Raw genomic sequence first — 18,538 nt, 5'->3', positions numbered from 1 at the left:
GGTGATCATCATATCCCAGACTGAGAACATGGACCCTGACTGGATGATTGGGGAGCGAGGACTACAGAAGGGAAAGGTCCCCATTGCATACCTGGAAATTCTCAACTGACTAGATAAACATGCTTTTTCTGTAAAAATTACTGTGCTTGCATAGTTGATACAGTCATAACCATATGGCAGATCTGTTTGTTTGCTAAGTGCTTTCCCTGTGCTTCTATGCAACACATCTATTCAATCAAACTTAGACAAGACAGTGAAGAACAACAATGCCCTTGAAAAGCATAGCAGTTTTAATTCTGACATAGGCCTGTAAGGCTTCTTGATGCCATTTCTACATTGTTTTCATAGTCCATTGCCTTTCATGCTAGTTCTCTATTTAGCACGTCTACAAAACTGCTAATGCTCATTGTTCAACTGTCTGATATGTCAGTACATAGCGGCACTAACAAGTTATAGAAGTCATTCCTTATTTAGAGTTAGTGGTGCATGCATTCCACATGTTGGGAGACTATATGAACAGGATCTTGGTCATGACCTCCAGCTTGCTGTCTGTTAACAAGAATGCAATGTGCATTCCCTAATGAACCTGGTGCTTTTTTTTTTTTTTCAATCTCTGCTAGTTGAGGCTTGCTACAGGAGTGCTTGCCAGTAGTAGTCTTTACAGTGTTATTCTGCTTACCATACAGATAGTTGGAAACATCAGAAAAAAGCTGTTGACATGATCCTTGGAACCAAGTTATAAGAAAAAGGTAGTAGTATTCCCACATTTGTACATAACTTAGCATACTTTACATGCAACTTTACATTATTGAGTGAGTGTGTAGGAAAATTGTCATCTATTCTAACAATGCAAACTCATGCTGCCTTTAAGTGCTGAAAAGAATGAGTCAATGCTTCCCATCTTTCTTGAGTGTTCAAAGAACTGGTTATATTATGAATAAACATGGCTTTAATACATCTCTCTAGGTACTTGTGTCTATGTGGGCCAACTTACAAATACCATGCTGAATTTTGCAGTAAAAAATGAAAGTTCAGTCTGTAGTTATGATACTGGTGGAGGTGGTGATTCGATATCAACTAGTAATTGCTTAGAGTTGTTTTCTATTGGAAGCACATTATTTAAAACATTCTCTTTCCTCATTGCTGCACTTGTGCATGTGAAGCAGACTACTGCACTGTTCCAATGGTTGCATGCTTGAAGGCTATTTTCTTCTTTCGGACATACCGGTTCTTCGTGCACCTTTAATGTCAATTATAGAACATACTGCTATAGTAAGCACTATGAAAGGCAACATGTGAAAGTGCGAAATCTTTGTATCAGTGACTCGCTTCACCTCACATAAAGCACCCTTCCTTCTCCACATTGATATGAACATACAATTTTTTTTAATGCTGGTATTTCCCTTAGTCGCAGTCACAAATACTGTATATAAAAAGAAGATAAAAAGGCTAAAGAAAAAGTTGAGCTTAAAGATGGTGAAAAGTTCTGTAGAGTCCCATGTAGCATTGAGAAAGCAGTGTAGCTGGTTTGGCAGAAAGAAAGGTAATGACATTTATTGAACATTAAACCAATAATCACAGGGAATCAGTGCTTTGCATTTTAAGAAATGATAAAATCTTGAGCACATTTCTGGATGTGGTACTAGTTGCTGATTAACACCTCAAAGCTACCAGGTGCAAATAAAATTGTTACATGCATTTCTGGTATTTTAATACTTTTCTTCAGTAATACAAGAATCGACTTATAAAATTTGGTTTTTTACCCCCTTATTCTGGCATGTCAATTTCGCTTCCTGGTTTACATTTGTATCTCAGTCTTTAATGCTCTATCTTATGCACGTAGTCATAGTTTCACTTTCAGAAGATTTTGAAATGAAAGCCCCCTGTCATCAGGAGCAATATGTGTGGCATTTCCTGACACATGCGCAAGCGGCCCTATACATTGTGCTAAAATATACCTAAGTGGGTCAGATGGCACCCTCCTGCTGAGGTGCTGCAAGGTGTGCAGTACTGTTAACATACTTTTGCTGCGGTTGTCAAGACTTATTATGCCTGTGTGCTCTTAGATCAGCATTTTATTTTGACCGCACAACTGTCTTGATATTGGCGTTTGTTCAGCCCATAACAGTATTTGAAACACTGATTTGACTGCGTGACCACTGAAATTTTTCTGCTATTGCCAAGAGCATTACAAGCATCATCCGCTAGTGAGTGTACATCTGTCACATGGATCCCTACTTAATTGCACATAAGCTTGCTCACTTTTATCACAGAAAATAGTACATCTGATATAATACCCCTGAGTAGTATCAATGCATTCTTGGACTCACTTTCAACAGCCTTTGTGTAGATTCATGTTCCAGATTTTTGAAGTCCTGAGCATTATTTTCTATAAGGTGTCGAAACGAACGTATAGACTACGAACTCTGTGAAGGTTACAAAGGGTCTTTATTTTACGACACAGTCCAAGAACTAGGGCCCCAGGCCCCTATGAAGACGCAGGCGGTTTCCCCCGAGCAGCTTGTCTTGTCAGCTGCCAGAGCCAGGCCCCCTCTTTAGAAGGGGGCCTGGCTCTGGGGGGCCTCAGAAGGGGGCCTTGCTTTAGAAGGGGGCCTCAGGAAAGAAGGACATGTCCTTCTTTACCTGAGCAAAATCAGTTGCGTATATATGATCCTCTTCACAATAAACGCTGTGTTGAAAGTTAGCGCTTGTCCTGTCTAGTCTTTGTCGATCGTCCTTTCCGCGCTATGCTTCCAGTGTAACTATGTATTACCAACCAGCCCAAGCCTATACTCTGCTGTCTTAGACCCCTTGGCGATCACATGACCCAGCCAAGTCTTCTCAAATGCAAGCTTTGCTTGGGATCAAAGCTTGGTGATACGAAGACATGATTTAGAAAGGGAATGCAGAATAACGTACTTATGAGAGAAGCATAGAGAAGCGTGTATTATAAAGGCAAAAAGTACAAGGAACAAATAAAGAAAAATTTAATTGCAGTACTGCGGCCACTTTAAAAAAAAAACTAAAGTGAATTCCACTTTTTTATTTACCGTATTTATGCACACAATGAATGCATTCACATAATAAAATACACCCCCAACTTTACTTCTGTGCAGTCCTGCGTACAAATAGTTGTCCTGTAGTTTCCCAGTTCAATTGCTCCAGCTGATAATGTTAGCGCATGCTACCGAAAGCCATCTCTCGGTGAAAAAAAATTAATGCTCTCCACCGCGGTGCCGGTGCAGCAGTCAATAAAAATGATGCATAAACAGTTGCAAAGCTAAAAGCAAGTGAACCGGTGAGCCATATGTTGGTTCTCTTTTTAAAGAGAAGCTTTCTTTGCCTACCTCTCCATGATTTGGCACGTCATTGGCAGAAATGACAAAAATAGGTCGCTTTGCCATGACTAAGGAGGTTAACAAAATTTTTTTAATTAGGTTTTCAAGTTTTTGGGAATATGGTGTATGTTTATATTAGACACATGAAGACAGTTGTATACAAAGACAACAACATTTTACTTTTGTAAAGCATTTGTGTTCCGAGATGTTCATTATCAAATTTAAAGCTCTGTATGCTAATTTTGCATTCAGAGGCAGTAGTCTCGATGCAAAGGTGAACACCTTGTGACACAGCTGTTTGCAGAGGAAAGGGGGAAGCTAGTCGTGTTCTTGCCAGCTGGGAGCAAGACCGCAGCTCTTATCAGTTCTGCCTGGCTTCTAGACTTACGTGCTTCATGGAATGGAGAGTTCATTATTGTGATGAGACTCCCACATCTGAATGTGAAGCACATTGAGTGTCACATTTGTTTACAAATGTCTGGGAACACAAATACTTCAGAATTGTCAAATAAAATGGAGCTGCCCTCGAATACAATTGTGTTCAAGTTTCCCATATATTCATATACCATAACTGCAAAATTTAAAAAGTAACATAATGTTCATTATAGATTTGCCGACTGCATTTGTTCACAAAAATTGTCTGCCAAAGCAAATAAACCACCTGTACAAACAGTATTTGCATAGCTGTTGCAGCAGTTTTAATGAAATTATTCATAGTTTAACTTCGAGAACCCTGTATATACAAGAAATGAAGCATATGAAAATAATCTGAAATAAAAACAACAGTATTCCAATTGCAAACACGTGGTGCAGCATAATCGTAACTGTGTTACATCATATTAGCTTGATACATGTCAACTCTTGTCCTTCATTCTCAGTACTGTTATGTTCAAGCTTAATCAAAGCGAACAAGCCATTGCAAAGTAATGAAGCCAAGCCAAGCTGAAGCCCTTGCACAACTCTGGTATCACATATCATAATAAAGATCCCAGCACCTTGCTCATGATTGTGTATTAATGTATAATTGGCTTGTATTAATACATCATCGGTAGTGTGTGAAGTGCAAATGGGCTTTAAAAGAAAGTTTTTAAAACACGCAATCTCTAAAATGTAGCATAGAAAATCTGGATTAATCTTGTTAGAAACAAGTGTAATATCTTCAGGGTGTGAGAATGAAACAGGCAACAGTGATAGCACATATAATGGCTAAACTATGACCATGTTTACTGGCATGCTGGAGGCCTTGTAGACCTCTATGGTTTGGTACTTTGGAGCACTACATCAAGAAAGCCACATGTGGTCCTCTGCCGAAACGCCGGAAAATAAATTTGTTGTTTTCCAATGTGTAGGTGTTCGAATAGCGCATTTTTCTAATTGAATCAAATACAGATATTCTGGAAGAACTACCTTCATATATTGAATTGAATAGAATAGTGAATATCATTTATTTCAAAATGAACTGAAGTATGAAGTTCATGTAGACCCACTTTGATGAGAAAATTAGGTTTATGTACTGACATGTGTAAGTAATATTGTTTGCAATTAGACATCTGGACAACTGAGGAGCTTGTAAATACATAGCAACTGCTTTGTTATCAAGGGCACCATGACCATTGCAGTAATGAAACAAGGGAACAGCACATCACCAGATGCACATACAAAATTGCATTTGTCAAAGGAGAGAAGTGTAGATACTACTGCACTAAACACTGTTTTAAAGAGATGCTAACTTGCTGAGACTGTCCATATAATAAATCGAAACAACAAATTCAATGACAGGCTGCCTAAAATTGAAGTATTCTTACTGGAGATACCTGCCTGGTGTGTTTGCTCAGGAACTGGTGTCCGCACAGCAACTGCAGCTGTTCTACAGTGAAATTATTCGGAACAGCCCTTACTACAATCATTCTTCCTCCCTCAAGGCTCCAATATTTGAAAGAAATGAATATTTGACAATTTAAAATATTTGCACACTCCTAAATTTTAGCCTTTGCATGGGGTGAAGATGCGTATTTACCGGCTTCCGATAAGGCACTTTTGGCACTTGGTCTACCCTTGACATGTCGAGCAAGATTGCAGCTAAAAAGGAACTTCAGGCAACGGTGCGGCACCATGCCTACCTTCTCCCCAAAAGGTGCCCCTGCAGCTCTCTGATCCGGGTCAATAATGCTAAGACAGGAGCTGCCCATCTCAAGGAGAACACACAATTCCAGAGGCAGCATCAAATAAGCTCCCCCTTTGTGGGACAATATGCCATTCACTGCACCTGTTGTTATCTGTTGAGCTTGTGACATCGGAGCACACCCCACTTCGCACCACCTGCTGTGGGAATGCCACTGTGGCCTTGAAGTCATCGGAAAGAAACGCAGAGGGCCCCCCATCCACTTTTGGATGACAGGATTGAGCCGGCTACTCAGGCTGACATTTCGTGCATGTTGATGTCGTTGTGGAACTACGTATGTAAAGCTGGACTGCAAGACTGCTACTGCTAGGTTCTTTCCCTTTCTTTAGGCCAGAGGGCCGGCCATCCTCACTCTGGGCTGCCTCACTGCCACTACAAAATCAGTTGCCCATGTGCTGCCAGAGCCAACATCATCACAATACATTTTACAACAACTTCTACAAGACCATTGTCAAAATACTTAAATTGAGCCGAAGGCAGTAAAAATGTTTGCCTTCCTGAAGTGAAAAAAGATGTAAACAGAGTAATCTATTGGTTTCCTGTCTTCTTTAGTGTTGTTTAGTCATGAAGATGTAAACTTGTTCAGTGCAAAAGTAGATATAAGTGTACAAACAGCATTAATGCAGAAATGTTTCATTTTTCACAATACACTTCGGCGTAGTGACTTGTGGGTCGGGCTTGCTGGTGTGAATGTTGGTGTTTGCAAGCTTGTCAGTCAAGCAGCGCAAATGTGTAGTCGGCATTGTACAGTGTTGGCTGTGTGCCTATTATCTAAACCATAATTAATGTTGTAATAAATAAAACAAGCCCAAAATGAAGACAGGACTGAAGAAGTGCTCACTTATGATTAGTTTATAATGCAGATGGCCCATATGTACAAAGAACTCTGCTCATCAAATCAAATTCAATGAGGTTCATAGGTGCATTACGACAAACAGCAAACTTTTTACTTTTCCGGGTAACTTCACCCCTTAATGCCTAATGTTGCCGATTTGTTACGTACCGAATGTAGTCGAATGCATCTACAGCGAAATGATCTGTATAACGAAGGATTTGGTATGCTCGAGGTGAACTTCTGCCTGTCATGTGTATTGTGAACACCTCTACAACCCTACTCCTCTAAAAAGACCCCTACAACGAATTTGCCTGTACAATGAAGTAGTATGGCTGTCCTTGAGGGCTAACTCGTTGCTTTACAGTGAACGCACATAGTAGCACCGCTACTTTCCTCCATAGCTGTCGTCAAGTTGCAGTACACATGAGCGCCACTGTGTGGGAGAGTTGGGACAAGATGTTATGCCCGCCCCACTGCTTTCAACCAACGATCTATGTAAAACTGACAACTGATGACATCATCAAGGCCATATAGTATGGGATGGAGATGAAGGTCAACAAAAGCAGCAGTAGTGAGAAGCTTTCACACTAGCCAAGAATTTTGATGTGGCAGACAATAGCGGCATTTGATGCTCTGCAGTTCTACCTTGCATCATCTTCAGTTGCACATTCCATCAAACTAAGTGTCGAGAAGAAAATAAGGGAGTTAATTTATCAACTATCTCTTGAATTCATGCTAAATTAAGATTTTCTTTTGCCAAATGTGCTTAGCCTGCTCTATAGTGAGCAGTATTGTGCACAATCTTTACAATGAAGTGACCTGTATAACGAATGATTTTGGGGGTCCCAAGTGCTTCATTATAAAGGTGTTCGACTGTATGCCATGCAAAAATTCTGGGATCATTTTGGCCTTTGTGTGTCCTCCATAGGTGGCACTTTCAATGTAAATCTTGGAGTGCCACTTTCAGGCAATAAACTGAACTGTAAGCAAGCACGCATCAAGACAACTAGCCTGGTAGTGACTTTTGTTTTCGACCAGAATGCAAGTTTAGCAAAAGGATACCTGGATTTTCACTTTGTCATGAATTTGGGACAGCAGGAATTTGCACCTTCTGCTGTACTCCCAAAATTAGGAAGAAATGTCATGCATTATCTTGTATCTCTTTGTTACTATCCACTCCTCTGTTTTGCTATGAAGCAGTGCATCTAGCCATGATGTTATATCAACAAACCCTCGTCACAGCATTACTAAATAGAGATGCGCTGTATGAATGGTAAACAAATATAATCATCATCATCAGCCCATTTCATGTCCACTGCAGGACGAAGGCCTCTCCCTGCGATCTCCAATTACCCCTGTCCTGTGCCAACCAATTCCAACTAGCGCCAGCGAATTTCCTCATTTCATCGCCCCATCTAGTCTTCTGCCATCCTTGATTGCACTTTCCTTCTCTTGGTACCTATTGTGAAACCCTAATGGTCCAGCGGTTATCTAAACTGCGTATTACATGACCTGCCCAGCTCTATTTTTTTCTCTTAATCTCAATAGGAATATCGGCTGTACCCGTTTGCCCTCTGATCCAAACCGCTCTCTTTGCGCGTTCCTTAACTTGTTCTCAAGCTTCTTTGTCAGTCTCCAAGTCTCTGCCCAAAATGTCAGCACTGGTAAAATGCACTGATTGTACACCTTCCTTTTCAATGATAATGATAAGCTTCTAGTCAGGAGCTGACAATGTCTACCGTATGTAATCCAACCCATTTTTATTCTATGAATTTCTTTCTCATGATCAGGGTTCCCTGCAGTGCGATTAATTGACCTCGGTAAATGTACTCCTTCACAAACTAGAGGTTGACTGGCGATCCTGAACTCTTGTTCCCTTGCCCGGGTATTCATTATCTTTCTCTTCTGCATATTCTTAAACCCCACTCTTGCACTCTCTCTTTTAAGGTCCTCAGTCACTTGTCGTAACTCGTCCCCAGTGTTGCTGAACAGGACAATGTCATCTGCAAATCGAAGGTTGCTGAGATATTCGCCGTTGATCCTAACTCCTAAGCATTCCCAGTTTAATAGCTTGAATACTTCTTCCAAGCATGCAGTGAATAGCATTTGTTAGGATTGGGGGCTCAATCCCATCGCTCATAATCGGTTGTCAAGATTGGAGTGGGGCATGAATTAGAAGGTAGCTGGCCCATGCCGTCGTCCAACTTATCCACGCTGAGGACGTTGTTGAAGGGAAGGACTGCTTCTCATCGAGAACGAGGAATATGGGTTTATTTACAGTATCTACATTGGGATGTTGCAGTTCATCAGTGTAGCATGACTGCGAGAGAAAGTACTGAGCAGCCGCACAACAGCGGTTTATAAACACTCGGTCCTCCCTCGATCCCAAGGTGAGGGAAACGTTCGTCCAGTCATCGTAAACAAGCCACCTCTTTGCGGGATGGCTTACACACACACACACTTCCGCACAGGTTCACTGTCCGGAGCCGACGTCAGACGGACTTCGTAGAAATCGGGGCTTACTCCAGGAAAGGCGCCTTTTATTCTCCGAGCTGACCCCCGCAGCGCGCCGCCAGGTGCCCATTGTCTTGCCTCTTGAACGGCACGTGGGAAGGAGCCTCGAACTACGCTCCCTCGTGGACTCCCTCGTTCACAGCAGACCAGGTTGGCGGTGGTGGGTTCAGGCACAAAGCCTGCTTCGTCGCCCTCATCTTGGCTCCAGCGACGGAGAGTTGAGGACGCGCGTATTGTTCTTCACACATAGTCGACTTAGTGACGCCGTGGCTAGAGGTTTGCGATGGCGTTCCAGGAAAGTTGACGCCGCTGTTGCAACTGGCTGGCAAAACTTGCACCTCAGCTGGGCCGTTCTTAACAGCGCCTCCATGGCCCGGAAAATCTCGACTGTCCAGCGCTGACAACCGCTGGGCAGGAAGAGAACGGCTGGTGGCCAGGGGGTGATGCCTTGGCTCGCAGCGACCACTTGCGTAATGATGTCACCGCCCCAAAACATCCAACAATTAGGACAGGCAACTGCAAAACGAACCCCACAACACGGCTCTGCGCCGAGATGACGTACCTTGGCTCTCACTTTAGACCCGCTAGGCTTCAAAGAAAACATAAGCATAAAAACAAAAAATGCTGCATTTCGCTATGCCAATTTTTGAAGCAATTTTGTGCTGACAAATTCAGCAATCACGGAGAGAATCCTGCTAAATGAGAGGGGATCTTCTTGGCTTAACGAAATTAACAATAATAACCCTATAATTTAGGCGGGACCCTTAAACGCAGAATTCAAATTAGCCTGCTCAAACCATCCGCATTGCTATGCAACTTTCCCTTCTTATATCTAACGGAGAAGCTGTACTCTTGGAGAGTGAGACTCCATCGGAGCAAGCGGCCATTTTTGTGTGACATTTGATTGAGCCACGTCAGAGGACAGAGGTTAGACTTGAAGATGAACTTCACTCTGTACAAGTAACACGACAACGTCTGGGCAGCCCAAACTAAACAAGTGCATTCCTTCTCTGAAGCGCTGTAGGTTTCCTCTCTTACATTTAGTTTACGGCTGGCATAGAGGATAGGATGCTCCTCGTTATCGTCGCCGACCTGACTAAATACCTCTGTCGCTTGCGTCGCATTGAACTATGCATTCCTTTGTGTAGTCTGGCGCGCGAAGCACAGGACGAGAAATCAATAGCGTTTTCAAACTTTGGAAAGCGTTCTCTTTGTCCTTATCCCAGTGTACGCTACTCGGTGCTCCCTTTCGGAGGGCGTCCGTTAATGGACTTGCCATTTGCAAGTAATTCGGAATGTACCTCTGATAGTACCCCACAAGTCCCAAAAATTAATGAAGGTCTGTTTTCGTGCCCGGCTGAGAAAATTCTCCAATCGTAGCTATCTTCAGCTCGGCCGGCCGTCTCATGCCCTGGCCGACAACATGGTCCAGATAAATAACCTGTGAACAACCAAATCTACACTTTTCCGCTTTCATCGTTAAGCAGGCTTCCCTCAACCGTGAGAACACCTGTTTGAGGTGCGATACGTGTTGTTCCCAGCTGTCCGAAAAAATTGCTACATCATCCAGATATGGCAAGGCGAACTCCTGCAAGTCTTTTAGGACAATATCCATTAACTTAGAGAAGCTAAACGGCGCGTTCTTCAGCCTGAAGCTGAGTGCGAGAGGGCGAAAAGTGCCCACAGGTGAGATGAATGCGGCATAGCGGCTGGCACTTTCTGAAAGGGGAACTTGCCAGTACCCCCGCACGAGATCTATAGTTGAAATGTATTTAGCAGCGCTAACTCTTTCAATTCGTTCCTCGATGTTGGGTATCGGGTACAGCTGATCCCTAGTGATGGCATTTAACTTCCTGTAGTCAACACACGGACGAGGGTCCTTGTTAGGGGTTTCTACCAGTATTAGCGGTGACGTGTAGTCACTCTCAGTAGGCTCAATAACTCCCAACTCTAGCATGCGCTGTATCTCTACCTCCATAATTTCTCTGTCTTGGAGACACCCTGTAAGGCTTTGAACTTACGGGTTCGGTCGATGTCAGCTCTATTTGATGCGTTATTAGTTCGGTTCTACCCGGCCGATCGCTGAATCTGTCGAGATATTCCCCTAACACCCCTTTTAGCTCATTTAGCTGCTCAGGTCTAAGAGCGTGTGAACTTACCGAATGTTTTACTACTTCTTCTAGGCCGATTTCAGAGTTGGAGGTCGCCCTATACTCCTTAAACTTGGTACTAGTGCCATCCTGCTCTTTGATGGTATAGTTAACGACTCCGCTCCGCTCTATATACGGCTTCATCAAATTGCAGTGATATATCCTCACCTCATTCCTGCGGCCTGGCATTTTCAGAGCATAGTTAGTATCTGAAAGGTTGTGCAACACTTTAACGGGCCCGTCCCAGTGAACTTCAAGCTTGTTCTTTCTTGAAGGTTTGAGGATCATTACCTGGTCTCCGGCGTTAAACGTACGAAGCCTCGCATTCTTGTCGTAATAGAATTTGGCGTTCTTTTGAGCTATTCCCATGTTCTTTCCGACTAGTTCTTGGGTTGCGCTTAGCCATTCCAGCAAATTTAGCACGTATTCAACCACTGTTGAACTCTCCCCTCTTTCCTCCCACATCTCTTAACATTCTCAGTGGAGAACGGAGTGTCCTCCCATACACTAGTTCTGCTGGCGAGAACCCTGTCGCTTCATGTGGAACCGTTCGCAAAGCAAACAAAGTTGCCGGCAGACAGTTCTCCCAGTCCTCCTTGTGCTCGTAACAGAGCGCACGCAAAACTCGCTTAAGCACCGAATGCCACCTCTCTACACTGTGACTGAGGGTGATAGACAGAACTGTGTATTAACTTTACCCCGCACTTTTGCAAGAATGTGGAAGTCAGTGCGCTCGTGAATACTGACCCTTGATCTGCCTGAATTTCGCCTGGAAACCCAACTCGTGCAAACACTGTCAAAAGCGCGTCTACTACTTCGGTGGAACTGAGCTCTTTCAAAGGGATTGCTTCTGGAAACTTGGTAGCCGGACACAGCATAGTAAACAAGTACCTGTAACCCGATTTTGTTTTTGGTAGCCCTACCGTGTCTATCACAAGTCGTCTGAAAGGTTCTGTTATTAAGGGCACTACCTTTAGTGGAGCTTTCCATGTCTCTCCTGGTTTACCCGAGCGCTGGCAGGCATCGCATGATCTTACAAAATTTTCTACTTCTTTGAAACAGCCAGGCCAGTAGTATTCCATAAGCAATCTTTCCTTTGATTTGTTTATGCCTAGGTGGCGGGACCACCCATTTCCATGACAGAGACTCAAAAGGTCCTCCCTGTACTTAGTAGGTACGGCTAACTGCTCTGAAATCCTACCCTTTCGATCTCTGTAGTGCCGATACAACAATCCTCCTCTCTCATGTATAGTCATGTTGCGCCTAGCAATGCCTTCTTTAGCTGTGTGATGTAATTTAGCTAAGCTGTCATCATTCTTTTGTTTGGCTGCCAGTGACTCTATCCATACGTAAGAGCTGATCAAAGTTCTTTGAGGCCGGTGATAATAATGACCCTGTCTCGCTTGCGATTGCGTCCGCTTGCTCTTCCTGCAGGCTTGTACTTTGACACTCGCGATACGCTCTCACTGAGCTGGTCAGCTGGCAGGCTCTCCTCAACTGTTTTTTTTTACCCTTGGGCCTAGCTCGGATTCGGGTATTGAAGTTATCCCTTTTTCTGCTTCCGCTGGAGCAGCTTGTGCATTTTCAGCCGAAAGCGACGCGATTTTACGAGCTTGGCGTCGGGTCAATGCCTGTACTATGCCCTCTCCCATTTGGATTTCTTCCTCACTGGCCTGTTCGGAAATTAGCTCCAATAATTCCGATTTTAGCATTTCCTTGTGTACATGTAGGCCAGGTTCCTCACCAACAATCAACAATTCGTCTCAGCAGTGTCCTTAACTCCATGATTGCTGCTTTACTGCCTTGGTCCTGCTCGCTAAATCTACCTAGGAAAACAACCTAGCTAACACTCAACAATCTAGCTTCCCTACTGTTCTAAACAGAACAACCACAAAATGAAGCCTAGAGAGTCAAAGCAAGAACTAAGCACTCACCGCAGACACAGCACCACGTCGCAAAGTCCATCTCACCGCTGTCAGCCAGTTGTTAGGATTGGGGGCGCAATCCCATCGCTCGTAATCGGTTGTCAAGATTGGAGTCGGGCATGAATTAGAAGGTAGCTGGCCCATGCCGTCGTCCAACTTATCCTCGCTGAGAACGTTGTTGAAGGGAAGGACTGCTTCTCATCGAGAACGAGGAATATGGGTTTATTTACAGTATCTACATTGGGATGTTGCAGTTCATCAGTGTAGCATGACTGCGAGAGAAAGTACTGAGCAGCCGCACAACAGCGGTTTATAAACACTCGGTCCTCTCTCGATCCCAAGGTGAGGGAAACGTTCGTCCAGACATCGTAAACAAGCCGCCTCTCTGCGGGACGGCTTACACACACACACACACACTTCCGCACAGTTTCACGATCCGGAGCCGACATCAGACTGACTTCGTAGAACTCGGGGCTTACTCCAGGAAAGGCGCCTTTTATTCCCCGAGCTGAACCCCGCAGCGCGCCGCCAGGTGCGCATTGTCTTGCCTCTTGAACGGCACGTGGGAAGGAGCCTCGAACTACGTTCCCTCGGGACTCCCTCGTTCACAGCAGACCAGGTTGGCGGTGGTGGGTTCAGGCACAAAGCCTGCTTCGTCGCACTCATATTGGCTCCAGCGACGGAGAGTCGAGGACGCGCGTATTGTTCTTCACACACAGTCGACTTAGTGACGCCGTGGCTAGAGGTTTGCGGTGGCGTTCCAGGAAAGTTGACGCCCCTGTCGCAACTGGCTAGCAAAACTTGCACCTCAGCTGGGCCGTTCTTAACACATTGGAGAGAATGTCTCTCCTTGTCTTATTTCTTTATAGCTATCTTCATACTTGTGCAGAATTAAGGTAGCTGTGGAATCTCTGTAGATACATGTATTTTCCAAGATGTTCACGTAAGCAGTCTGTACTCCTTGATTATGTAATGCCTTTTCGTAATCTATGAAAGCCATATATAGAGAGGCTTGTACTCTGCAGATTTCTCGATTACCTGAATAATGACATGGATGCAATCTATTGTAGAGAATCCCTTCCTGAAGCCAGCCTGTTCTCTTGGTTGGCTAGTCCAGTGTTGCCCTTATTCTATTGAAGGTTCTATCTATCTGTCTTATTCTATCTTGGTGAAAATGTTGTATAATTGGGAGTAAGCTAATGGGCCTATAATTTTTCAATTCTTTAACGTCTCCCTTTTTGTGGATTAGTATAATGTTCGCATTCTTCGTTTTCTCGGACCCTTGCAGTCGATAGACACTTCGTATAGAGAGCCACCAGTTTGCCTATAGTTATGTCTACTCCATCTTTGACTAAATCGACTGTTATTCTATCCTCTCCTGCCGCTTTTCCCCGTTTCATGCCTTGCAAGGCCCTTCTGGCCTCACCTCTAGTTATAGGAGAAGTTTCTGTATCCTGTTCGTTACTACTTAGAATGGAGGTTTTCCGACTCCTCTGGGTACTGTACGGGTTTCGCATCGCGAAATATTGCCAAAAAATCGATTTTTTTTTTAAATCACTTTTTCAGTTTATATAACTCTATCTGATTCCGAAAGATCGTCACTATAAACCACGTAGAAGTGCTCTAAAAAAATGTTTTATCAGCCAAGGTGGCGAAAAAGTTCGCGGAAATCAAGAAAGAACGGTGTTTTTCAAGCCACACTATCTCTGGAACGGCACAACCGAGCGACGCCATCTTGGCATCGTTGGAAAGCGCATTGCTCAGTCTTCAAATCTGCCGCTTCAGCGATCTCCTGCACACAGAAAGAAGCGCACAAAAAGCAAATGATTGAAGGTCGTGCTGAAGTCTGCGATTGGCCGCGCCCGCCACGTGACTCCAGCGCGGTTCGCCATTGGTCCGGCGCTCGCGTCGTCTGCTCGGCTCTTCGCGCCTCGCGGGTATGGACGTCTCAACTCGCCGTAATCTCGACGTGTCAAAACGAGCGCTACGCGGACATCGCAGTAGCGTGGCCGATCCCTACGCTTGTGGACGTTTCAGACTCGCGGCTCAGCATTCCGAGCATCGGCGACACGGACTTCGCGACCAAGATTCACGCGCGGAATCCTCGGACATGCGCCTAAGCCTTTCAGCACTCGGTGTTTCGGAATTCGTGACGAAGCACATCGCGCGCGCAATCCTCAGACACGCGGCTAAACATTTCGCGCATAGGGAGTCTCCGACTCGGCGATCATGCACATCGCGCGCGGACTTCTGCATTTCGTGCATCGGCGCGTCCGACTGCGCGAATAAGCGCATCGCGTGTCGACTCCTCGAGCCCGCGGCTAGAAATTTCGCGCGTCGGTACGTCGGACTGCGCGAATAAGCGCGTCGAGTGTCGACTCCTCGAGCCCGCGACTAGCATTTTGCGCGTCGGCACCCCGGACTGCGCGAATAAGCGCATCGAGGGTCGACTCCTCGAGCCCGCGACTAGGCATTTCGCGCGTCGGCACCTCGGTCTGCGCGAATAAGCGCGTCGAGTGTCGACTCCTCGAGCCCGCGACTAGGCATTTTGCGCGTCGGCACCTCGGTCTGCGCGAATAAGCGCGTCGAGTGTCGACTCCTCGAGTCCGCGACTAGGCATTTCGCGCGTCGGCACCTCAGACTGCGCGAATAAGCGCGTCGAGTGTCGACTCCTCGAGCCCGCGACTAGGAATTTTGCGCGTCGGCACCTCGGCCTGCGCGAATAAGCGCATCGAGGGTCGGCTCCTCGAGCCCACGACTAGGCATTTCGCGCGTCGGCACCTCGGACTGCGCGAATAAGCGCGTCGAGTGTCGACTCCTCAAGCCCGCGACTAGGCATTTTGCGCGTCGGCACCAGGGACTGCGCGAATAAGCGCATCGAGGGTCGGCTCCTCGAGCCCACGACTAGGCATTTCGCGCGTCGGCACCTCGGACTGCGCGAATAAGCGCATCGAGGGTCGGCTCCTCGAGCCCACGACAGGCATTTCGCGCGTCGGCACCTCGGTCTGCGCGAATAAGCGCGTCGAGTGTCGACTCCTCGAGCCCGCGACTAGGCATTTAGCGCGTCGGCACCTCGGACTGTGCGAATAAGCGCATCGAGGGTCGGCTCCTCGAGCCCGCGACTAGGCATTTCGCGCGTCGGCACCTCGGACTGCGCGGCTAGCTACTTCGCGCGTTGGCACCTCGAACTGCGCGACTAAGCACATCGCGCGTCGGCTCCTTGTATCTGCGGCTAGGCATTTCGCACATCGGCACCTCGGGCCCGCAACCAAGCATATATTGCGCTTTCACTCTATTATCATATTGTCACGATAGCTCGTAACAATATCACACCACCCCTTCATAAAAGAGAGTTTTAGAATAGGGGCCCCAATATTTTGGGGCCCCAAAGAGCTTTGCGGGTGTTAGCGTTGGGGCACGCAGGAGTGGAGAGTTTTAGAATAGGGCTTTGCGTTTGCAGATAGCGTCTTGCGCTGACAGCGCCACTACGGCGTCTAAGAAAAACGATTAAAAATAATTAAATAAAGTATACCATATTATGATATGAATAGTAATTTTGACTTGCGTGTATTCGCGTTTACTTACAATTTAGAGGTTATTCTTCAAGCAGCAAACAATTAGTTGTGCTTAGTTTGGAGCAACAAAACCACTTTTACGTGCCTTCACCAGCCAAGCTTAGCCGTGTTAGGCCTACGAGCCATAAAATCCACACTCGAATTCGGAATCAGCGGCGTCTAATGAATCAATCTTGATAACACACGCTAGTTAAGAGAAAGCGATAACTGCAGTCACTTCTCCTAGCTTGCGAACTTCACGCATTACCGCGAATCGAACCCGGTTTGGTGCTAGGTTAGAGCCGTCGCTTCGATGGGTGCCGCCATGTTTGTTGACGCAAAGCTTTTGGGAACGCTATTTGAGCTCCCGCTAAATCGGTGAAATAGCGTTCCCAACGCAAAACCCAAAGGCAGTTTGCGTCTCGCGCATGCGCAGTGGCTTCGACGCTATTTCTTTGGGGCCCCAAAACGTTTGGGGCCCCTATTCTAAAACTCTCTAAAGAGAACCTCATCATGAGCTCTGTTCACTAGGCCCCTTGGGCTGGCACAGACACGTGGCTGCAGAAGTGGTTGAGGCATCATACAAAAGTAAAATTCTGGAGAGCACCTAGCAGCTGCATATATATCACTGGCTCTCTGACCCTAAGTTCTACAGCCATTGTCAAGTAAAGATGACTTGGGAGGCTGCTGACTCTCAGAGCCTTCATACAGTAACATGGTCAATTCCACACACAAAAAAAAAATAGCCTCAGTGATTGTACTGGAGATTGCTCTCAGTCTGGCAGCCTGCGGGTACAGGCTGCCTGAATGCACACTGTAACTGTATTCATGCCCACACAGAGTTCTACACATCACTTGGTTTGAAACCTAGGCACCATGTTCTTGTAGAGCAGCAGCAGCGAAAAATGCCCTATAAAAAGACAAAGGGGCGGGGGGGAGCACCCTAGACCAGAGGCCACATGTACAAGAAGCCCCACATCACAAAACACCCCAAAGACTACAAATTTGGTGCCGTTTTCTCAGAACTGTTTTTCTGCCTTTCTGCTCAGTTTCTGGAGCTGATTTCTTCGTTACCGTTTAACATATTTTTACTCTTTTTTTTTTGTCACGTTCCTTGGGCTGCAGTGCAGGTCGTGACATTCTTGCTTTCTTATCTTGACCCTTTGTAAGTTTACGATATGGCTATTCGTCTACCCTGAAAGTGTGCTTGATGTGAAGGTAACATAAAATATGGCACTCCAAAAAATTTGTGTCGCGAAAAAAAAGAATGCAAGAATGTCACGACCTTCAGCACGCATTTAGCTATGCATTCAATACTTAACAAGCCTTCTATCACATTTCTTGAGTTCCCTAGGCTCTCCAGAAAGTAAGAGAAAGAAAAATTCTGCTAAATAAAATTGAATAATATGTTCTCAAGATATCGCTCTGAAACTTTTATGGAAGCATCAGGGAGACATTCTAAACATTTGTGCCAATTTTCATCAATATCCATGAATAAATAAGGAAGTTGATTTTCAAAGCCACGTCCCCCCTTAATGCAGTGTTCGCTACTTCAATTTTCTAAATTAAAAACCAAGGGTGCACTTTTTTGGTATTTAAGATTTCAAAAACTCGTTATGTGACCTGTATGCTTTCGATTTATGGTGCAAACAACCAGTAAGATTGCTAAGTCTCTCGGGTGATGGGGGTTTAGAGACGCGATTCTCAACCAGTCTTCCACCCTCTTCTCAAATGTATGGCTCATGAGCAGATATTGAGGTTATTTCTATGCTATATAACTATCCTCTATTGTTTTAAGTTTGCCTGCCACAGCTTTAGGTCCTGATGAAATCACAACAGAAATGTTAAATGTTTTATTTGAAATCGCTCCTGATTTGCAAACTGTTAATCGTTCTATCAAGAATGCACGGTTTCCTCCTGTTGAAGCTAGCCAGTGTGGCTATATAAGTAACAGTGGAGGATACAGACTTTAATATTTAGCCATTATCCTTAGTTTCAAATTTTGATAAATTGATAGAAAGGATATTAAACATCCACATG

General features: G+C 45.1%; 1 protein-coding gene across 3 annotated transcripts in view; it reads left to right on the top strand.

The window, feature by feature from the left end:
• The window catches only part of EndoB (SH3 domain containing GRB2 like, endophilin-B), a 91,975-nt gene extending 89,271 nt beyond the window's left edge, over positions 1-2,704 (top strand). For 2 of the 3 annotated variants that reach the window (XM_050196001.3, XM_055063468.2), the window contains one exon: positions 2-2,704. In XM_050196001.3, the coding sequence (XP_050051958.1) occupies positions 2-109 (108 nt within the window). In that variant the 3' untranslated portion in view covers positions 110-2,704. The remainder of the gene's footprint in view (position 1) is intronic. The other variant, XM_072289834.1, reaches the window with a different exon arrangement.
• The last annotated feature ends 15,834 nt before the right edge of the window (positions 2,705-18,538 follow it).

The sequence above is a fragment of the Dermacentor andersoni genome, chromosome 1 (assembly GCF_023375885.2).
Source record: "Dermacentor andersoni chromosome 1, qqDerAnde1_hic_scaffold, whole genome shotgun sequence".
Lineage (NCBI taxonomy): Eukaryota > Metazoa > Arthropoda > Arachnida > Ixodida > Ixodidae > Dermacentor > Dermacentor andersoni.
The sequence above is the reverse complement of the archived record's forward strand: the minus strand, read 5'-3'. Positions and strand labels throughout refer to the sequence as shown.